The 18,863-nt window shown below is 40.5% G+C and overlaps 1 protein-coding gene and 1 non-coding gene across 2 annotated transcripts in view; one reads left to right on the top strand and one right to left on the bottom strand.

Annotated features, from left to right (window-relative positions):
• The window catches only part of LOC141322883 (uncharacterized), a 22,227-nt gene extending 21,535 nt beyond the window's left edge, over positions 1–692 (top strand). Inside the window, exon 6 of the mRNA XM_073833447.1 lies at positions 244–692. Coding sequence (XP_073689548.1) covers positions 244–692 — 449 coding nt within the window. The remainder of the gene's footprint in view (positions 1–243) is intronic.
• Positions 693–3,305: 2,613 nt separating this feature from the next.
• Positions 3,306–3,377, bottom strand: trnag-ucc (transfer RNA glycine (anticodon UCC)). The gene has a single exon. It is a non-coding gene; the product is annotated as a tRNA-Gly (tRNA).
• Positions 3,378–18,863: the final 15,486 nt, after the last annotated feature.

Below are 18,863 nucleotides of genomic sequence, written 5' to 3'. Positions count from 1 at the left end.
ATATTTGTTACTAGCTATTGATGGCTAGATAACTTGTGGTGCAGGACGCAGAACACCAAGATTGGCAAATTCGCCACTGGCGCCCTGTGCTCTTCACAGATGAAAGTAGGTTCACACTGATCACATGACAGACGTGGCAGAGTCTGGAGTCGCCGTGGAGAATGTTCTGCTGCCTGCAACATCCCGCAGCATGACAAGTTTGGCAGTTGGTCAGTAATGGTGTGGGGTGGCATTTCTTTGGAGGGCCGCACAGCCCTCATGTGCTCGCCAGAGGTGGCCTGACTGCCATTAGGTACCGAGAGGAGATCCTCAGACCCCTTGTGAGACCATATGCCAGTGCGGTTGGCCCTGGGTTCCTCCTAATGCAAGACAATGCTAGACCTCATGTGGCTGGAGTGTGTCAGCAGTTCCTGCAAGACGAAGTCATTGATGCTATGGACTGTTCCCCAGACCTGAATCCAATTGAGCACATCTTGCACCTCATTTCTCTTCATTTCATTGCTCCATCCACCAATGCCACGTTGCACCATAGACTGTCTAGGAGTTGGTGGATGCTTCAGTCCAGGTCTGGGAGGAGATCCCTCAGGAGACCATCTGCCACCTCATCAGGAGCATGCCCAGGCGTTGTAGAGAGGTCATACAGGCTCGTGGAGGCCAAACACACTACTGAGCCTCATTTGGACTTGTTTTAAGAACATTACATCAAAGTTGGATCAAGCAGTAGTGTGTTTTTCCACTTCAGTTTTGAGTGTTACTCCACATCCAGACCTCCATGGGTTAATAAATTTGATTTTCATTGATAATTTTTGTGTGATTTTGTTGTCAGCACATTCAACTATGTAAAGAACAAAGTATTTAATAAGAATATTTCATTCATTCAGATCTAGGATGTGTTATTTTAGTGTTCCCTTTATTTTTTGAGCAGTGTATATATATTATACACACACACACACACACACACACACACACACACATGTTGGGTTTACATGTTTTATGGGGACATTCCATAGGCGTAATGGTTTTTATACTGTACAAACCGTACTTTCTATGGCCCTACACCTACCCTACACCTAAACCTAGCCCTCACAGGAGATTGTGCACACTTTTACTTACTCAAAAAAACTCATTGTGCATGATTTATAAGCCTGTTTCCTCATGGGGACCTGAGAAATGTCCCCACAAGGTCAAAATCCACTGGTATTCCTATCCTTGTGGGGACATTTGGTCCCCACAACGTGATGAATACCAGGTACACACACACACACACACACACACACACACACACACACACACACACACACACTCATCTTCAGCATACCTTCAACTCAGATACACCTAACCCTACCCAATACTTTATTTCAACTCAATAATTTTTATTGAAAACATATGCCTTTCCGATGTGATATGAAAAGAAAAAAGGAGACGATTTCGAAAACAATTTCACCAAAAAGGCGGACGCGAACTCGGGTCTCTCGCGTTAAAAAGTTACTCGTGTTATCACTTACACCACTGTAAACGTTAATTAGCAATCGTCTTTTGTAGTATTTGTAAAGATGGCTTATTTGAAAAAAAAAAAAAAAAAAACACATTAACTAAAAGACACCAGACTACAGAAAATGTTATATACTACAGTAATTTTGTATTTTCATGTATATATAAATACACTGCAGGTGTTTTGAGCTCTTTCTATAAAACAACCAGAAAGTTAAATAAATGTATTTTCTTTCTGACATTCAGGTTACTTATTTAAAACAGATATATTAACCATTTAAGAGTTTAAATAATCTTAATCTATAATTAGTATATTTGTTAACAGAAACTACATACATAAAATGATCACAGTTTAAGTATTTTTATGGAATAACGCAATATTATTAACCAAGATTATTGTGGATTTTGTACTTTTGAGACACTCCCTAACTTGACATGCGCAAGTGGGGATCGTTCTGAGGACTTTTTCCACTTCAGACGCTTAAAAGAATTACATCATCGAATAATATTATGAATATTTGTTATATTATGCTTTTAAATGTGATCTGAACGAGATACAGCATGATCCATGAATATTATGCGGTTACATATAAATTAATGCTGATGTAAAGATCGAATGTCTAACGAATGTCCAACATAAAACCAACTTTACCACACTCAAAAGCAGACAGCGTAAAGTTTAGTGACGACCAATGGAGCGAAGCAGGCGTTTTCGCTCAACAACTAATTGGATATCATTATTAACGGCACCAAAAACGTAAGCTATAAGGTAATAAATATAAATAAAGTAGCTTACCTTTGATAGATGTGCTGAATAAAATGAACGAGGCAGATCTTCACTGAGTGTATTTCACGCTCCGAGTTGGTATGAAAATGGCGACTTCAAACTTCCCGGGGAGACGAAACACGGAAGAGCGCCACTAGAGCGTCAGTGGACAAAAGAATATTGCATCCGTAGTGGTTTAGCACTACCATTGAGAATGAATGGGAAACGGTTTAGGGCCGTTTAGCTAAACTATTCACGGCTGCCGCGCGGGAGACCCGGGTCCGATTCCCGGCCAATGCAGGAACGGAGTTCTTTTAATTAAGTTGTGTGTGTGTGCTTGCATGTGTGTAAGGTTCTTTAAAATGAAGCCTGATTTACTTGAAGGAGCTCCAACCTTTGCACACCGACCAACCCCCGTTCCCTGCGGCATCTTTTCAGAAACTCATTAGTCCGTCTATATTCGTCAAATGCCTAAAAAACTTGTTCACTTTATCTATAGGTTGACGAAGTTTAGCAGTGGGCAATATACTCGTAAATGCGGTGTTAATTCCAAACGTTCTCCCTCCTTTCCGAGCATTGGTGGTTCAGTGGTAGAATTCTAGCAGTGGGCGATATGTTCCACGTAAATGCGATGTTACTGCCACATGATTTCCCATCCTTTTTTTTCCATGTTCCCATTATGAAAAGTAAAAAAAAAATAGTAATAATAGTAAAGTGGTCCAAATGAGGACCCCCTGTAATGTGTAGCATTCAAGATATTGGGAGACTCAATAAGATCAAGGCAGGTTGATTTGTTTTTTCATGGAGTAGTGGCTCCTTATGCTGATGTCGGTGAAGTCAAGCCGGCTGGGGGCCAAGAACACCGGGTACGGCTCCTCGTTAGTATAGTGGACAGTATCTCCGCCTGTCACGCGGAAGACCGAGGTTCGATTCCCCGACGGGGAGACCCAGTTCTTTGCTGCTGCTGAATGACTCATCCAAAAGATTTTGGTGCTGACAGAGGTCACAGAAGGAGTTCTGCTTCAACGTCAGCCAGAGCCAAAACAAATGCGTTGGCCGGGAATCGAACCCGGGTCAACTGCTTGGAAGGCAGCTATGCTCACCACTATACCACCAACGCAAGTGCCCGACTCCAGCTTTTAGCCATCTGAAAAGAATGCTTGAAATGCACAAGTCACTGATAGGGCAAAAGGAGCTGAAGCCATCTTTGTTTGTATCCCGTCATGTACGAGAGAGTGCTGTCTTTCCATGCGGGCTAAAGAAATCTGGAGCTGCGACGCAGAAAGCGCAAAGGCCGCAAGTACAGAACGTGGTGAGGCGCGCTTCGTTCCACTGCCCATTGGCTGGTGGCCAGTTTTACTCTTGACACTCCAATACAGCTCAGTTGTAAGCAGGAACCCCAAAAACAAAGATCACCCGCAAAGGCTCCTCTCCACGGAAACCTTTACTACACCTTCTTGGGCCTGTGCACTCGCTGCACTAAACCACTACGCTCACCAAGGGTAATCTAGGGTGCCGACACGCGACCGCAGACTTTGATAAACACAGCTGACAGCAGCGACGTCTGTGTCCGTTCCATTCTAATCTCCCTGCTTTCAAGTCATAAATCTCGTATCTCCATTTAAACATGATTATGGGGAAATGTTGTGTTAATGTTGGTACACAACAGTATATGATAGCAATATAAGGTATAATACCAACTTTAACGACACAATGTTTAATAACTCAAAAAATATGCATTTTTTTTTATTTCCTGAAAAATATTGGTTTTGGAGATACGAGGATTCCGCCCGACAGCGACGATATATATATATTAGGGCCGGGACTCGATTAAAAAAATTTATCTAATTAATTAGAGGCTTTGTAATTAATTAATCGAAATTAATCGCATTTTAATCGCATATAAATATTTGACCTGAGAACAGTGAGAAGTAAGTTTTTTTATATGGATTTTTATTATACCATTGAATAATGACTGAATACATAAGCTTAAGCAACAAAATATTGTTTATTTTTGTTCAACCAAGTCCAACAGACCAGAGCAATATTGCCATTAAGTGTAGCAATAGGCTCGATGTGCTACAGTGATATGCGAATTCCTTGTTGCATAGCTTGCACACAACCATGCTCTTATCGACGCTTCCATCCATTCGTTTTTTATAACAAAATTTCCCATCCACAGGGCCAACCAAAGCGGTCCCATCAGCTTTTTTGTCCATGTTCACTGTGGTTTGTTTTGCTGCATCCCAATTCGTCTACTTATACTATAGCCTATAAGTATGTACTCTTTTTGTGAAGAAAAGTACATACTTGAGTATGTAGCAGAATAGTAGGCAGGCTTTGGGACATACTACTTCGTCATACAGTAACTGCTTCTTTAACGGACACTCTGTTGCTTAGTTACCTAAATTCTGTCACTGTTTAAACTGCCCTGTCAATCATCACAGTTAACATTATCTACATTTCGTTTAATTTAATTTCCTACCGTATTAGAGAGAAATTAAGAGGCACGTTCTTTAAAGAGTCTTTCATGCCGAGAACTCTGCTCTTGTGTTTGCTTAATTGACCATATGCACAAATTACTTCCTTGTTTACTCAAGCCAGCTAAGTCATTTCCGGTCAACTGTACTGTGGTGTAATATGAGCGCACTTTGTTCGTTTTCTTTACATAATACATTCACAATCGAAGAAAAGTGTTGTTTGTCTAAGAGGACCAAACGTCCATGTACACCGTTTCAAGAATGGAAAATGCCAGTTTAAAAAAATACGCGAGTAAATCGGCTAAATATGCGCGAGTCATTGCTATGATTGACAGTAATAACCGGACCAAACAAATTACAAACTGATGTCAAAAAAGAACTTAAATGATTCAGACTAATTTCACAGTAACAGAACTACAGCAGTAGCAAGTTTGTGTTGGTTAAATATAGGCTATTAAATAGCTTTTACAGTTCAAGATAAAACTTAAAAGATGTAGTTATTAAATTTTATAAAATATTTCAAATTCATATTGATTCATATTGAGTGCATTATTTAATTATTATACCATCAATAATACTACAATTTATTATACTAGTAATTTTATAATAAATCAAAAAGCAAGACGTCTTGAAAAATATATAGGGATTTTAAAAGTCAGCTTCACAATAAATAATCCTCTGCTGCCATCTATTGGTTATATGGGTAATTCCATAAATAGACGCTGTTTTCCTTGAAAAGCCATTTTTTTTCAAAAGTGAGTCCCTGAAGTACATTTTATTTCACAGCTGTAGAGTTAGAAAATAAAAAAGGCTTTAAAATATTGCAAGATTTTAAAAATGTGTTCATGACTATGAAGGCAAGTTAGTGATTATCTAGAATATGATTAAGATGTCCTTGAAGAGAAATATCGCTAGCTAGTTAACGTTAGCTTAAACAGGTTATCATAGTGTTTAGCTGTCAGCATTTAAATGTACAACTATGCAGATACAGAGAGTAGGGGATTGCCAGGCTCCGCATTTAAATTATATGTTGTTAAATAATATGAATCTGAATGTTCATGCCGCTAACATAGTTTATAATGTTGCAATTATAAATTTTCTCAGTTTCTGATAAGAACGAGGCAGTAAATGAGTCTCAATAGTGTCCACCTAATATATAGCACATAGAATATGAGCTTCAGCGGAAGTTTACGAGCTGGCTTATCTTTATGCGGAAGTTCTAAAGAACGCTCAGTGCATAAGGTCAATTATGCATTTAAACGTTAATGACCAAACCTATCATTATAAATGTTGCTGCACATGGAATATAACACGGATAACTTTTAAAAAATATTTTTTATCAGGTTACACACTGATTATTTATCACTCAAACCCCTTTCTCTACCTGTCCGTTGGTCGCACATATCCTCCATGTTTGTAGTTTTTTAACACTTTTTATGCGTGTTTGTAGTTCTAATCGAATCCTCGTTCACGGCGCAGTGTGTTGTGGGCAATATTAGCCGTTAGAGTGTGCATTGATCGTTAAGTAGTAGACCATCCGGGAATCTTTGGAATACTTTTTTAAACATACTACGATTTGGGACATACAATACTATTTAGGACGGACGCAGCTTGTCTGAACGCTAGTTGGTGCTCCAGTATAATCGGTCCGCCGAATCTCATCCAGTGAGAAACGTTCCGCGGTGCAAAACTAAGTGCGATTAAAATGCGTTAAAAATGTTTAACGCGTTATTTTTGTGTAATTAATTAATCTAAATTAACGCGTTAAAGTCCCGGCCCTAATATATATATATATATATATTAGTGGTGGGCCGTTATCGGCGTTAACGTGCTGCGTTAACGTGAGACTCATATCGCGCGATAAAAAAAATATCGCCGTTAATCTATTCTCAAAGTTGGGTTGGGAGCTGGGTCTAAACTACGCAAGATATGATGACTTTCACTTTGATATTTTAGCGCGGATGACGTATATCTAGTTGAATTGCAATGTAGGGGCGAGAACGAGTCTTCAACTTCTGTGAAATTACCACATCAAATGAGACGCGCAGACATGGATGCAGTTATGAAGCCGCTTCAGGGCAGGTGCGTGCGTTGCTAGACCCTTTTTACTGGGGCACGTGCCCCAGTGAAAATCTGCTGTGCCCCAGTAAAATCTCAAGTTTGAGTTATAATTTACTTTGATAATCCCGAAATAAAGACATTATACTATATCGTCGCTGTCGGGCGGAAACCTCGTATGTCCAAATTTAGTAAATTTCATATTTTTTCACAAATCGATGCTATTGGTCTGTCCCCACGTGGGTCTGTTATTTTTACAAATTATTAACCAATCTAAGGTGTTGAAAATAGCTTGAGAGCAAATCTCTTAACTCCATTGGACACTTCAACTGTCTGAGAATCCTCGTAACTCCACCTCTACTTCACTTCGTGGGTTGCAGAAACTTCGCGGCATTTTGTCTCCTCAGCCCTCAAGATTGAACGTCTCCAGAAATCCTCGTCGAGCAACATCCTCTGAGGTAAATGTTTGAAGTAAATTATATTATATATAACAGTTTTATCTCGATCTTGAAGCAATGGTAGTGCTAAGATGTAATGCATCGTTTCTGAGGATGCTAGATTTTTCTTTCAGCTAGGTCTCGGATTGGACGGAAGCTATCTTGTTGATTGAAATCTTCCATGGTTTTGTTTCTGATGAGAATGATGAATTTAATGCACACAAAATGCCTGCCGTTGACTTACTTAGTCACTATGCATTGGTTTTGTCGTCATGTTTGGTAAGATAGCTAACCTGATTTTCGTGGGGCTTTAAAGAAAAATAAATCGCGACCCCCGCTCGTTATGCCGCTCGTCTGAGGAACGACATAATTTAATGTTACTTACTATGTCAGGATTGTAGCTTACAATGTTAAGGCACGCCGTCATGTTAAACAAGTAACCTAGCTGCCTTTGTCGTCATGTTCATCAAAATCTGCATTGTAAAAGCGCTAACGTTATATAAATAAAGGTGACATGACTTTAAGCAAGCTAGCTGGCTTCTTGCCTCGTTGTCATACGTAAACATGCCGTATAACTTAGGGAAATGATCATTTGACCTTTATTCATTTTTTTTGCAGCAACCATGTCTGTGTCCTTAAAGGAACTATGTCAGATGGTCAATGTGCCATACGATCAGGCAAGGGCTCTAATTGAGAGTGAGAGCTCTGATGGAGAGAGTGTAGAGAGCGAGGAAGCAACATTTGAGGATACAGTGGTGGAGGATAAAGTGATGGAGGATACAGTGGTGCATGCTGGTAGAGTGAATTTCTGAGAGATAATCATGATTTCACATGCCAGAATTTATGAGTTTTATGCAGATGGATTTCACAACAATAGATATTTGTTTTAAAAAATATTCACACTAATTGTACCATGTGTTTGAAAAGATTTATCTGGTGGTCTGGAGGGAGAGGAGGCCTTGCTGCTGGCTCCAGAGCAGGTGCAGTTTGACACGGGTAGGTTAGATGCTTTTCTACAATTTCTCATTAAAGAGTTAACACTGTTGACAATGTATAAAGATGTAACTCATTCATGCACGTTTGGTTTGTGTGTGTATTTTGAAGTTTTCCATGGTGGAAGGGAAGAGGACTCTAATGCAGAGGAAGGCGCACCTCCAAGGAAAAGACTGAGAGCTGAAAAAACCTGGAAGAAAGTGATCAACAAGAAAAGAAGAATGGTTGGGAAGTCATACGTTGGAAAACAGAAGCAGAAGGAAATAATGAGGGAGCCACGGGCAATTGGGCCTAGATGTTCGTCAGCAGCATGTGCCAAGTCAGCTAAACATCACTGCAGTGCAATCGGCAAGCCTGAGAGGAATAACATTTTCAATGAGTTTTGGCAACATATGACCTGGGAGGAGAAGAGGATGTATGTGCATGGTTTAATTGATGTGGTCACACCTCCAAGACCTGAAGGAAGTCATCCCAAAGGATTTTCACAGCTTTTACAACAATTTGCTTCACTAGCTTAGAAACTTGAAAATTGATAAGAAACTTGGTGATTTTCTTTCTTCTGCTGATATTTTGAAGAATATCAGTAACCAAACAGTTAACTGGACCCACTGACTTTCATAGTATTTTTTTTTCCTACTATGTAAGTCAATGGGTCCAGTTAACTGTTTGGTTACTGACATTATTCTAAATATCTTCCTTTGTGTTCAGCAGAAGAAAGAAACTCTTGAAAACAACTTGAGGGTGAATATATGACAGAATTTTCATTTTGAAGTGAACTATCCCTTAACACAGGCAATGTAACAACACACACAGAGCACAGTCCTTGACCAGCAACATGACCAGCATTAACCAGCAAAGGACCAGCATAAACCAGCAAAGGACCAGCATAAACCAGCTAAAACCAGCATCCCAGCACCAAAACATACCTAACCAGCATATGCTGTTTTTTTCAGCAGGGACTTGAATTAAATTGAATGGTTTGGATACCACCATTAAATTATTGTTTTTATTATTATTATATTGACTTAGCTTTTATTTTTATTATTATTTTACTGTTCAGCTGTTTGGCCTACTTCTAGACTATGCCTCTCTTGGCAAGTTTTTATTTATGGGAGAAAAAGGGCTGTCTAATGGCGCCAAGTAAGCCTATCTTTGGATAACTCTTGTCTGTTTTTTAAACAAAAACGAGTGAAAATAGTTAGTTTAGATACATTTGAGTAGGCCTGTTTTGTTAAAAATCGATAGCTGTAATGCTTACGTGCAGAATGAAGACTGTGAGCCATGAAGGTAAGTTTGCATGCAGATTAGGATCATTTCTGTCTATTAGACAGCCTAGTCACCTCATCGTTTTTTGTATTTCATTACTTATAGCTCTTAAACCTTTAAAATAGAGTTATGAAGATGTTACCACAGTTATTAATTTTTGTAACTACTGAAGCCTTTTCTCATCAAAAGGCTCAACGCGACCGCCGACTTTGCGTGCAGATTAATTTCCGCCTATTAGACAGCCTGTTTAACGTTTTATTTTGGTATTGCATTACTCATAGCTCTTAAACGTTTAAAATAGAGTTTAGGAATATGTATGTAACCACAATCATTAGCTTTGAATAGCTCTTAAAGCCTTATCTCTTGTCAAAAGGCTCAACGCGACCGCAGACTTAGATAAACACAGCTGACAGCAGCGACGTCTGTGTCCGTTCCATTCTAATCAATGACAGCGTAACCGTGTATCTCCCTGCTTTCAAGTCATAAATCTCGTATCTCCATTTAAACATGATTATGGGGAAATGTTGTGTTAATGTTGGTACACAACAGTATATGATAGCAATATAAGGTATAATACCAACTTTAACGATACAATGTTTAATAACTCAATAAATATGCAGTTTTTTTATTTCCTGAAAAATATTGGTTTTGGAGATACGAGGATTCCGCCCGACAGCGACGAAATGAGTCTTGAAAAAGCGTCACCTTTAATGAGTCTTGGTCTGATACAAACATAGCATTGGATCTAATGGGCTCTATGCACGGAGCCGCGTGACGTATTTCCGGGAAGAATTTCAGAATGCACACCTTTTTCCGGTCCTGCTGAAGCTAGCCTGTGTTCTTCCTTTGCGTTTGGCAATTGTTATATCTACTTCAGTTATCTTTTTTTTCCATTGTGTTTAACTTTTAATTATATACTCGCGCGTGTGTGTGTACAAGATGACATCCAAGAGGACTAAGTTTTCCTTCCAAAAGAGAGAGGACAGCACAGCTAGCTACCACTGCTGTGTACCACAATGCACAGCATCGTCAAGGTATAACTCTTTTTTAAGTTTTCACACCTTTCCAAAAGATGGTGAGTTACAGAAGAAGTGGGTAATTAATATACGACGAGACTGCTTCAAGATCACAGCTCATACAAGAGTCTGCAGTCGTCATTTTTCACCTGCTGATCTGATCGAGCACACTACATCAGGCGGACGCAGACTTCTGAAGAAGGGGGCTGTTCCGGTCCTGTTTGAGTGGAACAGCTACTCTCTGCCTGCCACTCGTCCTAGTGTTTGGGACCGGACCGAGCGACCAAACACCCCTGATCTCCCTGATGATGAGGAGCCAGTGATGGAGGTTGACTGCCATGATCACGATTACTGCTACACCACTGAGCCAGCAGCAGTGGATCTAGCCCTGGGTGAGACAGAAGAACTCCGGTCCGAGCTCTCAAAGCTCCGGAGGGAGATGGAGGAGTGAAACTCACAGGCCAAACTGTGAACATACAGTTGTAGAAGAAAAATACAATTTCACGCTGTTCTTGGAGCAGCAGGATAAACCACTAACCTAATATGTCTCATACACAGGTTTGCAAGTTGTGCCCACCTGATGTCCTTTTGGAGCCAGATAGAGTCAGCGGTACATGACATTGTGCGTGTGACAAGAGCTCGAGCAGTAACCAAAGCTGATGATGTCCGCCAAGCTGTGAATCCAACAGTGAGTTGATTTTGTTTTTAGTTTTTTAAGTAATATTTATTGAACTATGAAGCTCTAATATATAACTTGAATGAATGTATCTTGTTACACAGTTATGTGTAAATATATCAATCTTTACTGTTTTTGCAGTCACTTCAGCCCATCGATTAGTTTTTCCTTTTCATGACCTACTTGTCTTTGGGGCTGCTGCAGAAGGATTTGGCCCATAGATTCGGAATCCACCAGTCTACTGTGAGCAGAATTATCAACACCTGGGCTAACTTCCTTTACAATGTGCTCGGAGCTGTGGGCATTTGGCTGGATGAGAAGACCATCAGAGAGAAGATGCCAGAGGTTTTTCACCAATATCCAGACACCTACGTCATCCTGGACTGCACTGAACTCCGCTGTCAAACTCCTGACTCTCTGCTCCTGCAGAGCGAAGTCTTCTCCAGCTACAAGTCCCACAGCACATTCAAGGGACTGATCGGAATAGCCCCTCACGGACCAGTGATGTTTGTGTCTCCTCTGTATGAAGGCAGCATCAGTGACAGGGAGATTCTGAAGCAGTCTGGTCTGATCTCACTGCTGAACCCATCAATGGCCATCATGGTTGACAAAGGTTTTCTGGTTGAAGATATTGTACCTTGCAGAGTCCATATACCTGCCTTTCTTAAAAAGAAAACACAGTTGTCTGGACCAGAAGTCAGAAAAACGCAGTCCATTGCAAGGCTCAGAGTTCACGTCGAGCGAATCATTCGGAGGGTGAAGGAACACAAACTGTTCAGTACAGTTATTCCCCCTTTCGCTCACTGGTAGCATCAATCAGCTTTTTGCTGTTGCCTGCATTTTGGTCAACTACCAAAATGGGCCGCTGGTTAAAGCCTGGGCCACTAAATCCTAATTTGTCATTGTAAATAGATTGTTACAGTTCCATGTTGTTTGTGTCATTTTTTGTAGTAAAAAGAATTGTCATAATAATCATTTGTAAATAGTAATTTTCATAATCAAACATCTTGTGTATAGTTATGTAAAAAATCTAACAAGAATACATTTGTAAATCATCATCTTGTGTTTTAAGTTATTGAGTAAGCAATTAGTCTTGTAAAACTATTTTTTATAAATAACATTCACATATTATCTTTTTAGGTCACCTCATTATTTATTTGTTAAAACAGTCACATCAGTATTTCAATGTATATAGACCGACAGACATGAAAACAAGTTACAACCAAGCATCATTTAAAAAAAACTTTGAACATACTGCTATACTGTGTCATCACAATCATCACACAGATACAGCTCAAGAGATTGTGTTATTTAAAGAAATGTAAAGTTAATCATGTGAATGTATCAGTATATCAGTATGTTTGTTGTTGAGTGTACGTGTGATTGTATGTATAAATGGAAACCCAAGTAACAAATTACATCATTAACATATTAACCAGGTAGAACTCTGAACTTAAATAACAATGTTGTAAACCAGGATTAAATCAGGTCAGAACCAGAGGTAATGAGTACATAACTAAACAGAAAAATTATAATTTTACCCTAGTTCAAAGACAAGAACTTGGGTAGGTAAACGTAAAAGAAAAACAAATCGCACCTCTGCTTAATACTGTCTAACACAACATCATCTCTGTAGATCCACTGCACAAACATATCATCAATGGCACACACAACAAAGTCGCACCACTGCATGCCAGTGATTAGGAGTTGCCCCTGGACCTGCCAATAGTAAGCATGGCTATGCTTTAGCTGGTGTTTGCCATGCTCCATTGTGAGGTATCTGCAGTCTACGTAGCTCTGCACATTGGGACACTTAACTTCAACAAGACCAAAGCAAGGTCTCTCCAGGCTATCATACACAAACCCATCCGGTGAGGCTCCGAGCCAGGGAGCATCGGGGTGAATAACTAGTCCACATTTAGTCAAGTTCAGATTTTTCAAAGTTGCATAATCCTTTAATGCTCCAGTCTCCATGTCTAGCCCTCTCTTCATTTGTTGTGTCTGTCTTACACCCCGGATAATCCTTTCTGCCAGGTTTTCCGCTGTTCGCCCCTCTCTCACATGGCATACTTCCCTAAAGTGGGAAGCGGTCACTCTCTCCTTTCTCAAGACATGCCACTCAGGTGCTGCACTCTGGCCTCTTGTTGATGCTTCGATGAGGTGAGACTGTGGCCAGGTTACACCCAGTGATGAGAGGTGCAGCTGTTCCTGGCTAGTTGGCACAAGGTGGCAAACTGTGGGTGGTATGTGGTAGTCTTCTGGTGGCAGTTGAGGAAAGGGAGGGGCATCTGTATGTGTAATGATACCACCAGGACAAGATGCTCCCAGCCTGCACTTTCCCAAAGACAGAGTCAACAAGTGGTTTGTCATCAGAGATGTTCATGTGACAGATCAGTGGCAAATTGTGTGGGTCAAATCCAGCATAATGAGCTTGAGGGTTAAGTGTTGAAGGGACAGGCAAATCACCACTGTAGGCCTTGTATAGTGTTGACCTAAAAGACAACAAAAAGAAAACTTTTTAAAATGCAGTGATGTTTGTGTTTACAATTAGGTATTTTGGTGGAGAAGATCGAGCTTTATACTGTAAAAATAACTGAAGATCTCACAAATAACCTGCTACAATTTGTTATGGAGCCATAAAATGTAGTTGTAATAACTTTAATTTGTCAAAAATTCATAGTAACATTTTTCTAAGTTAGATAATTTAAGTAAAGTCTATCTATTTATCCTCTGTTGAAATCTCAGTCAAGTTTACAGTACTGTACCTATTTCCAAATTCTAAACACAGATTCTACATTCTAAGTAAAACTAATACCTTATCCCGCTTGTTGAACTTGTCCCTGGCCTGGCCTTCACCACAACCATGGTATCTACAGGTCCAGGCTTCACTCCCTAGGAAAAGAATGACAAATTATTAGGACAGGCACTAAATAAAAACAAACGTTACACATATAACAAAAACAAACCATGGATCGCGGTTTATGCCACTTCTGCTCGGTTTCAGTGCAGGAAAGGACCGGTGGCACAACTGACATACCGCTTTCGAAGTAATGTGCTGTTTGATAGAGCAGAGCCACTAAATGGTTACAGACTGCCTGGCTGGCTGCACAGGTGCAGGAGCTCCGTACCAGCACAACTGGCACAGAATCTCGCAGTGTCACCTAAAGTGCAAAAAGAAAAGATGTTAATAGGTTTTAAAGATAAAAGTATATGCAGCCCTTTAATGTAGAACAGACACGATAGAAGATAGCTGAGTAGGATAGCTAGGAATTCACCTGTGATATGAAAACTCTGTCTTTGAATTTAAATATAGTACTAAAGGAACATCAAAAACACTATGCTGGATCCAATCAAGGTCTCCTGTCTTTCTAACAAGGTGTTATAACAAAGTTATAGTACCTTCAACAGATCTGGCTACAACCGAGTCATACTCAGCTACCCTGTAACAGCATTACCACTGTTTCAGCTTACTGTATTTTGAGGTTGGCTGCCATGCAAGTAATTTTTCAGAACTGTGCAAACAACTTAAAGTGTGGATTTTGCATGCATCTATAAAATGCATCTGAATTATTAGGCAAAAGTAGTAGTTTGCCGTAAAAGCACATGCATTGCATATGTGAATTTAAATACATTAAATTGACATATGATGCAATGTACTTTTTATTACATACAACAACCCAATCATAATAATTTATCAACAGTTATTTGAAAGGACTTGTTTGCTGTTTAAACCGACCACTAACACACCGCCCATAGTTATTTTCATGTCATCAAATTTTTCAATAACCACCTCATGTTTACATCAATTTTAAGATGAAACTTGGTAATGTTAATGGAACCATTCAATCTCAGAACTGAGACATTGTATGCTGTTGCTACTCCTACTCTCAGCTGATGCGGTGCCTCTGCCTTCTTCATAGAGCGGTAGCATCGAGCTCTGACTGTCACCTCACCTGTCTGACTGTTTTTCCCTGACACTTACAAGAAAATTAGAAAGACAACCAGTGAAAAACATGTTTTAAATAACGCCATTAGCCGCTGGTGGATAGCTAGTACAAATATAAAGCTTCAAACACTTCTGCTAAGGCTAAAAAAAAAACTTAGGCTAGTTAGCATTAGAAACTTACCTTCATAATTACAGATGTAAGAGGAAACGTAAAATTTAAATCCCTTTTCCATTTTATTCTGTGGGGTAGAGCTGAACAAAGAGACAATTCGCCTTACATCATTGATTGTTACTTTTGGTAACTCCAGTAAGCACCGGGTGAACTCCAACCTCTCAGCCATTTCGCTCAGCTTCGCCGATGACTCCAACAACCGGAAGTAGGACTGCGGTCTGATGTGGAATGCGGAAGTGGAGCGTGCATATAGCCCATAGGTTTAACCGCCATGGATCCCTAGGTCTGTAGCCTATAGACCTATATGAAACACCACAGCCAAGCTATTGGCAAACAGCCAAATAGGACTTATGAGACAATATTGACTTAAGTGCAAGAAACTGAACATTATTTACAACATTAGAATTTCTAATCCACAGCTTAGGCAAACAGGGATATCTGATTCTTTTCTACAAACTGGTTGTTCAGACAGTAGTTTCTATGAACTGGTTCCATTCACTAGTTTATTGTGTCAGAAAAAGGAGACATAAAAATGTGCAGATTGGGGGTCTGCTATAAACTAATTAAGCATGTGACAGTATAAAATTTTCATGTGACAATAATTACTGAAGCTTTTCTCACGGTGTACAATGTTATTGGTACAAGGTTAACAACCTTTTAAAACATTAAAATAAAACAATTTCAACATTTAAATTAAGTAAAACAATTTTTGTTTTTTGGAGAAACAAGTACTGAACTTAGCATGTTTCCTGAATATGTACAAACATTTTTTTTTTTTTTTTTGGAGAAACAACTTAACATGTTTCCTGAATATGTACAATATTTTTTTATGTTAAACAACAAACCTCAATGGTGTATACAAACACCCTGTACTTGGTCCTGCCGCATCTGGTGGCTGAACTTGTGCCTATAAATAAACACTGTGACCACAAAGTAACTAAAATCCAATATAATCCAATATATCCAATATAAATTATGTATTACCTGTATTTGCAAGAAACAAATTTAAAGTCCCCCTGAAATCAAAATTAAAGTTTTTTGGTTTTTAGTATGAATATATTAGCCTTAAGATTACCTATAAGCTGTGTGCTTCAAAACAATGACAAAATTCGCATTTACATGTATGGGCATTCAAAACTTACAGTCTCGTCACTTCCGGCAATATGAATAAACGATTTTGATGATATCACCGTGCACACTCATCAAACGTTCCCAGACAGCACACATACGTTGGGCCGACGTCGTCCCGACTTACAAAACTCCATCGGCACGATGTCGCTCAGAGATCGTTTGCTAATCGGCAAGACGTCGCCGCGATGTCGGCATTTGATCGCAAATGCTCTCCGGTCGATGTTCGGCCGATGCAGCTTTAAATCCCCGCTGCTCTGCGTGGGCGCGGTTCACGGCGTTTTGCTCATCCTTATTCTAACGTACCACCCGCGGCAGGAACCGCTGGTTTATAATACCAAACCACTCTCAATAACTTTTGCTTATTTATTAACATTTTCAAGAAAGACATTAAATATATACATTTACATTTATCAGATACTTGTTTCAAAAGTGATGAAGATGAGAAGCATTCACTCTTTCAAATATTAACTTTGTTTTTTTTTACCACAGCATTTATAGTAAAACCATAGTAAAAACGAAATCAATATTTCTTACTACAATAACCGTTGTTTAACAATGACTGTTGCAGTAAAACCACAGTAAGTACAAAACTAACCATTACTACAGTATTTGCAGTAAAACCATAGCAACCACATTTATTATGATTTAAAAAAAACTATGGTAACTACAGTCATGGTTACCACAAAACGTCTCAGGTTACGTAGGTAACCCTAGTTCCCTGAGGACAGGGAACGAGACGCTGCGTCCTGGTTAGGACACTTTGGGAACTGCTCTCAGCGTGACCGGTTCTGAAGCTCTTATAAAACAACGACAATGAACTTGACATTGACCGGCGCCAGCCCATGACGTCATTAACAAGGCGCCTACTAGTATAAAGGGGCGCTTGTGAATACATCAACCATCTTTTTGTCTGATGGAGACGTAAGTGGGGCCCGAAGCATGGCTACGAGACGCAGCGTCTCGTTCCCTGTCCTCAGGGAACTAGGGTTACCTACGTAACCTGAGACGTTCCCTTCCGGAGGGAACTCTACGCTGCGTCCTGGTTAGGACACTTTGGGAACGATATACCAACGCCGCCATGCTGAGGAGTAAGTGAACAACTGACTGATTGAGGAGTCAAGAAGGAACATCACTCCCCACTACTTGGGCCGACGTCACAGCTAGCTCGGCCACCCAAGCACGGAACTCCTAGGAGTGGAGGCCTGATACTTCTAAGCGAGAGTAGGCCTACCTACACTCACCGCTAGTAGTGAAGCTTACCCTTAAGTCTTCATACTAGGCGGGGGTTCTGAAGAGCGGAGGCTCTAAACAAACTCTCTAAACGAGAGGAAGCCTAGCAACACTCTGTGCTTGCGGGAAACTCTGGGAGTGGAGGTCAGAGACCTAACTACACTCAACACTGGAGGTGATCCATGAGGCTCCAGGAGCCTAAGCAATAGAACCACCTAAGTGGAGTTCTCAGGAGAGTGGAGGCTTCTGCAAGAAGACTCTCTAGATGAGAGGAAGCCTAGCGACACTCGATCCTATAAGTAGTGCTGTCTGCAGTGGAGTTGGAAAAACCCAGGGGTTTTTAGAACCAACTCTAGAATGGGAACGGAGGAATACTGCGTAACCCATACCATATAGGATTTTAAAAAAGAACCCAACCTTCGGGGGGAATCTTTACCACTCATGTGGATTTCAGAAAGTGCCCAAGGACTTGCGTGTGCACTTACCACTTTACGTGGGTTTTAAGGAGTGCTCAAAGCTTCGCGTGAGTACTCACCACTATTGTGGGTTTGAGAAGGTGCCCAGAGCGTAGCGAGGGAAACACCATATAATTATCACAGGCGACAGCAAAGCCTGGAGCTCTTCTTTCGGAGCTCTGTAAGAGTGGAGGTCTCAAACATAACCCATGTATGAGGGGAGACCTGACTACACTCACGCTTGTAAGTACAGAGGCGGAGCTTCTGGAGAACGGAGGCTTCACAGAAGACTCTCTAAAAAGAGAGGAAACCTGACAACGTTCAATCCACTAGCTCTTAGGAGTGGAGGTCTCAAATAACCCTTCAGTGAGGGGAGACCTAGCTACACTCACGCCTAGAGGTACTGGAAGCGGAGCTTCTGGAAAACGGAGGCTTCACAGAAGACTCTCTAAGGAGAGGAAACCTAGACAACGTTCAATCCACTAGCTCTTAGGAGTGGAGATCTCAATAACCCTTCGTGAGGGGAGACCTGACTACACTCACGCCTGGAGGGAAAGACTGGAAGCGGAGCTTCTGGAGAACGGGGGCCTCACCAGAGGGGAAGCCCCGACACGCTCAATCCGCCAGCTCTTTAAGAGTGGAGGCCTCAACGCTCTAAGTGAGGAGAGACCTGACTACACTCACGCCCAAACTTATTTTCCCTTTAGGAAGAGTGGAGGCTTCTGCAGGAAGACTCTCTAGATGAG

This window comes from Garra rufa, chromosome 1 (assembly GCF_049309525.1).
Source record: "Garra rufa chromosome 1, GarRuf1.0, whole genome shotgun sequence".
Taxonomy (NCBI): Eukaryota; Metazoa; Chordata; class Actinopteri; order Cypriniformes; family Cyprinidae; genus Garra; species Garra rufa.
The sequence above is the reverse complement of the archived record's forward strand: the minus strand, read 5'-3'. Positions and strand labels throughout refer to the sequence as shown.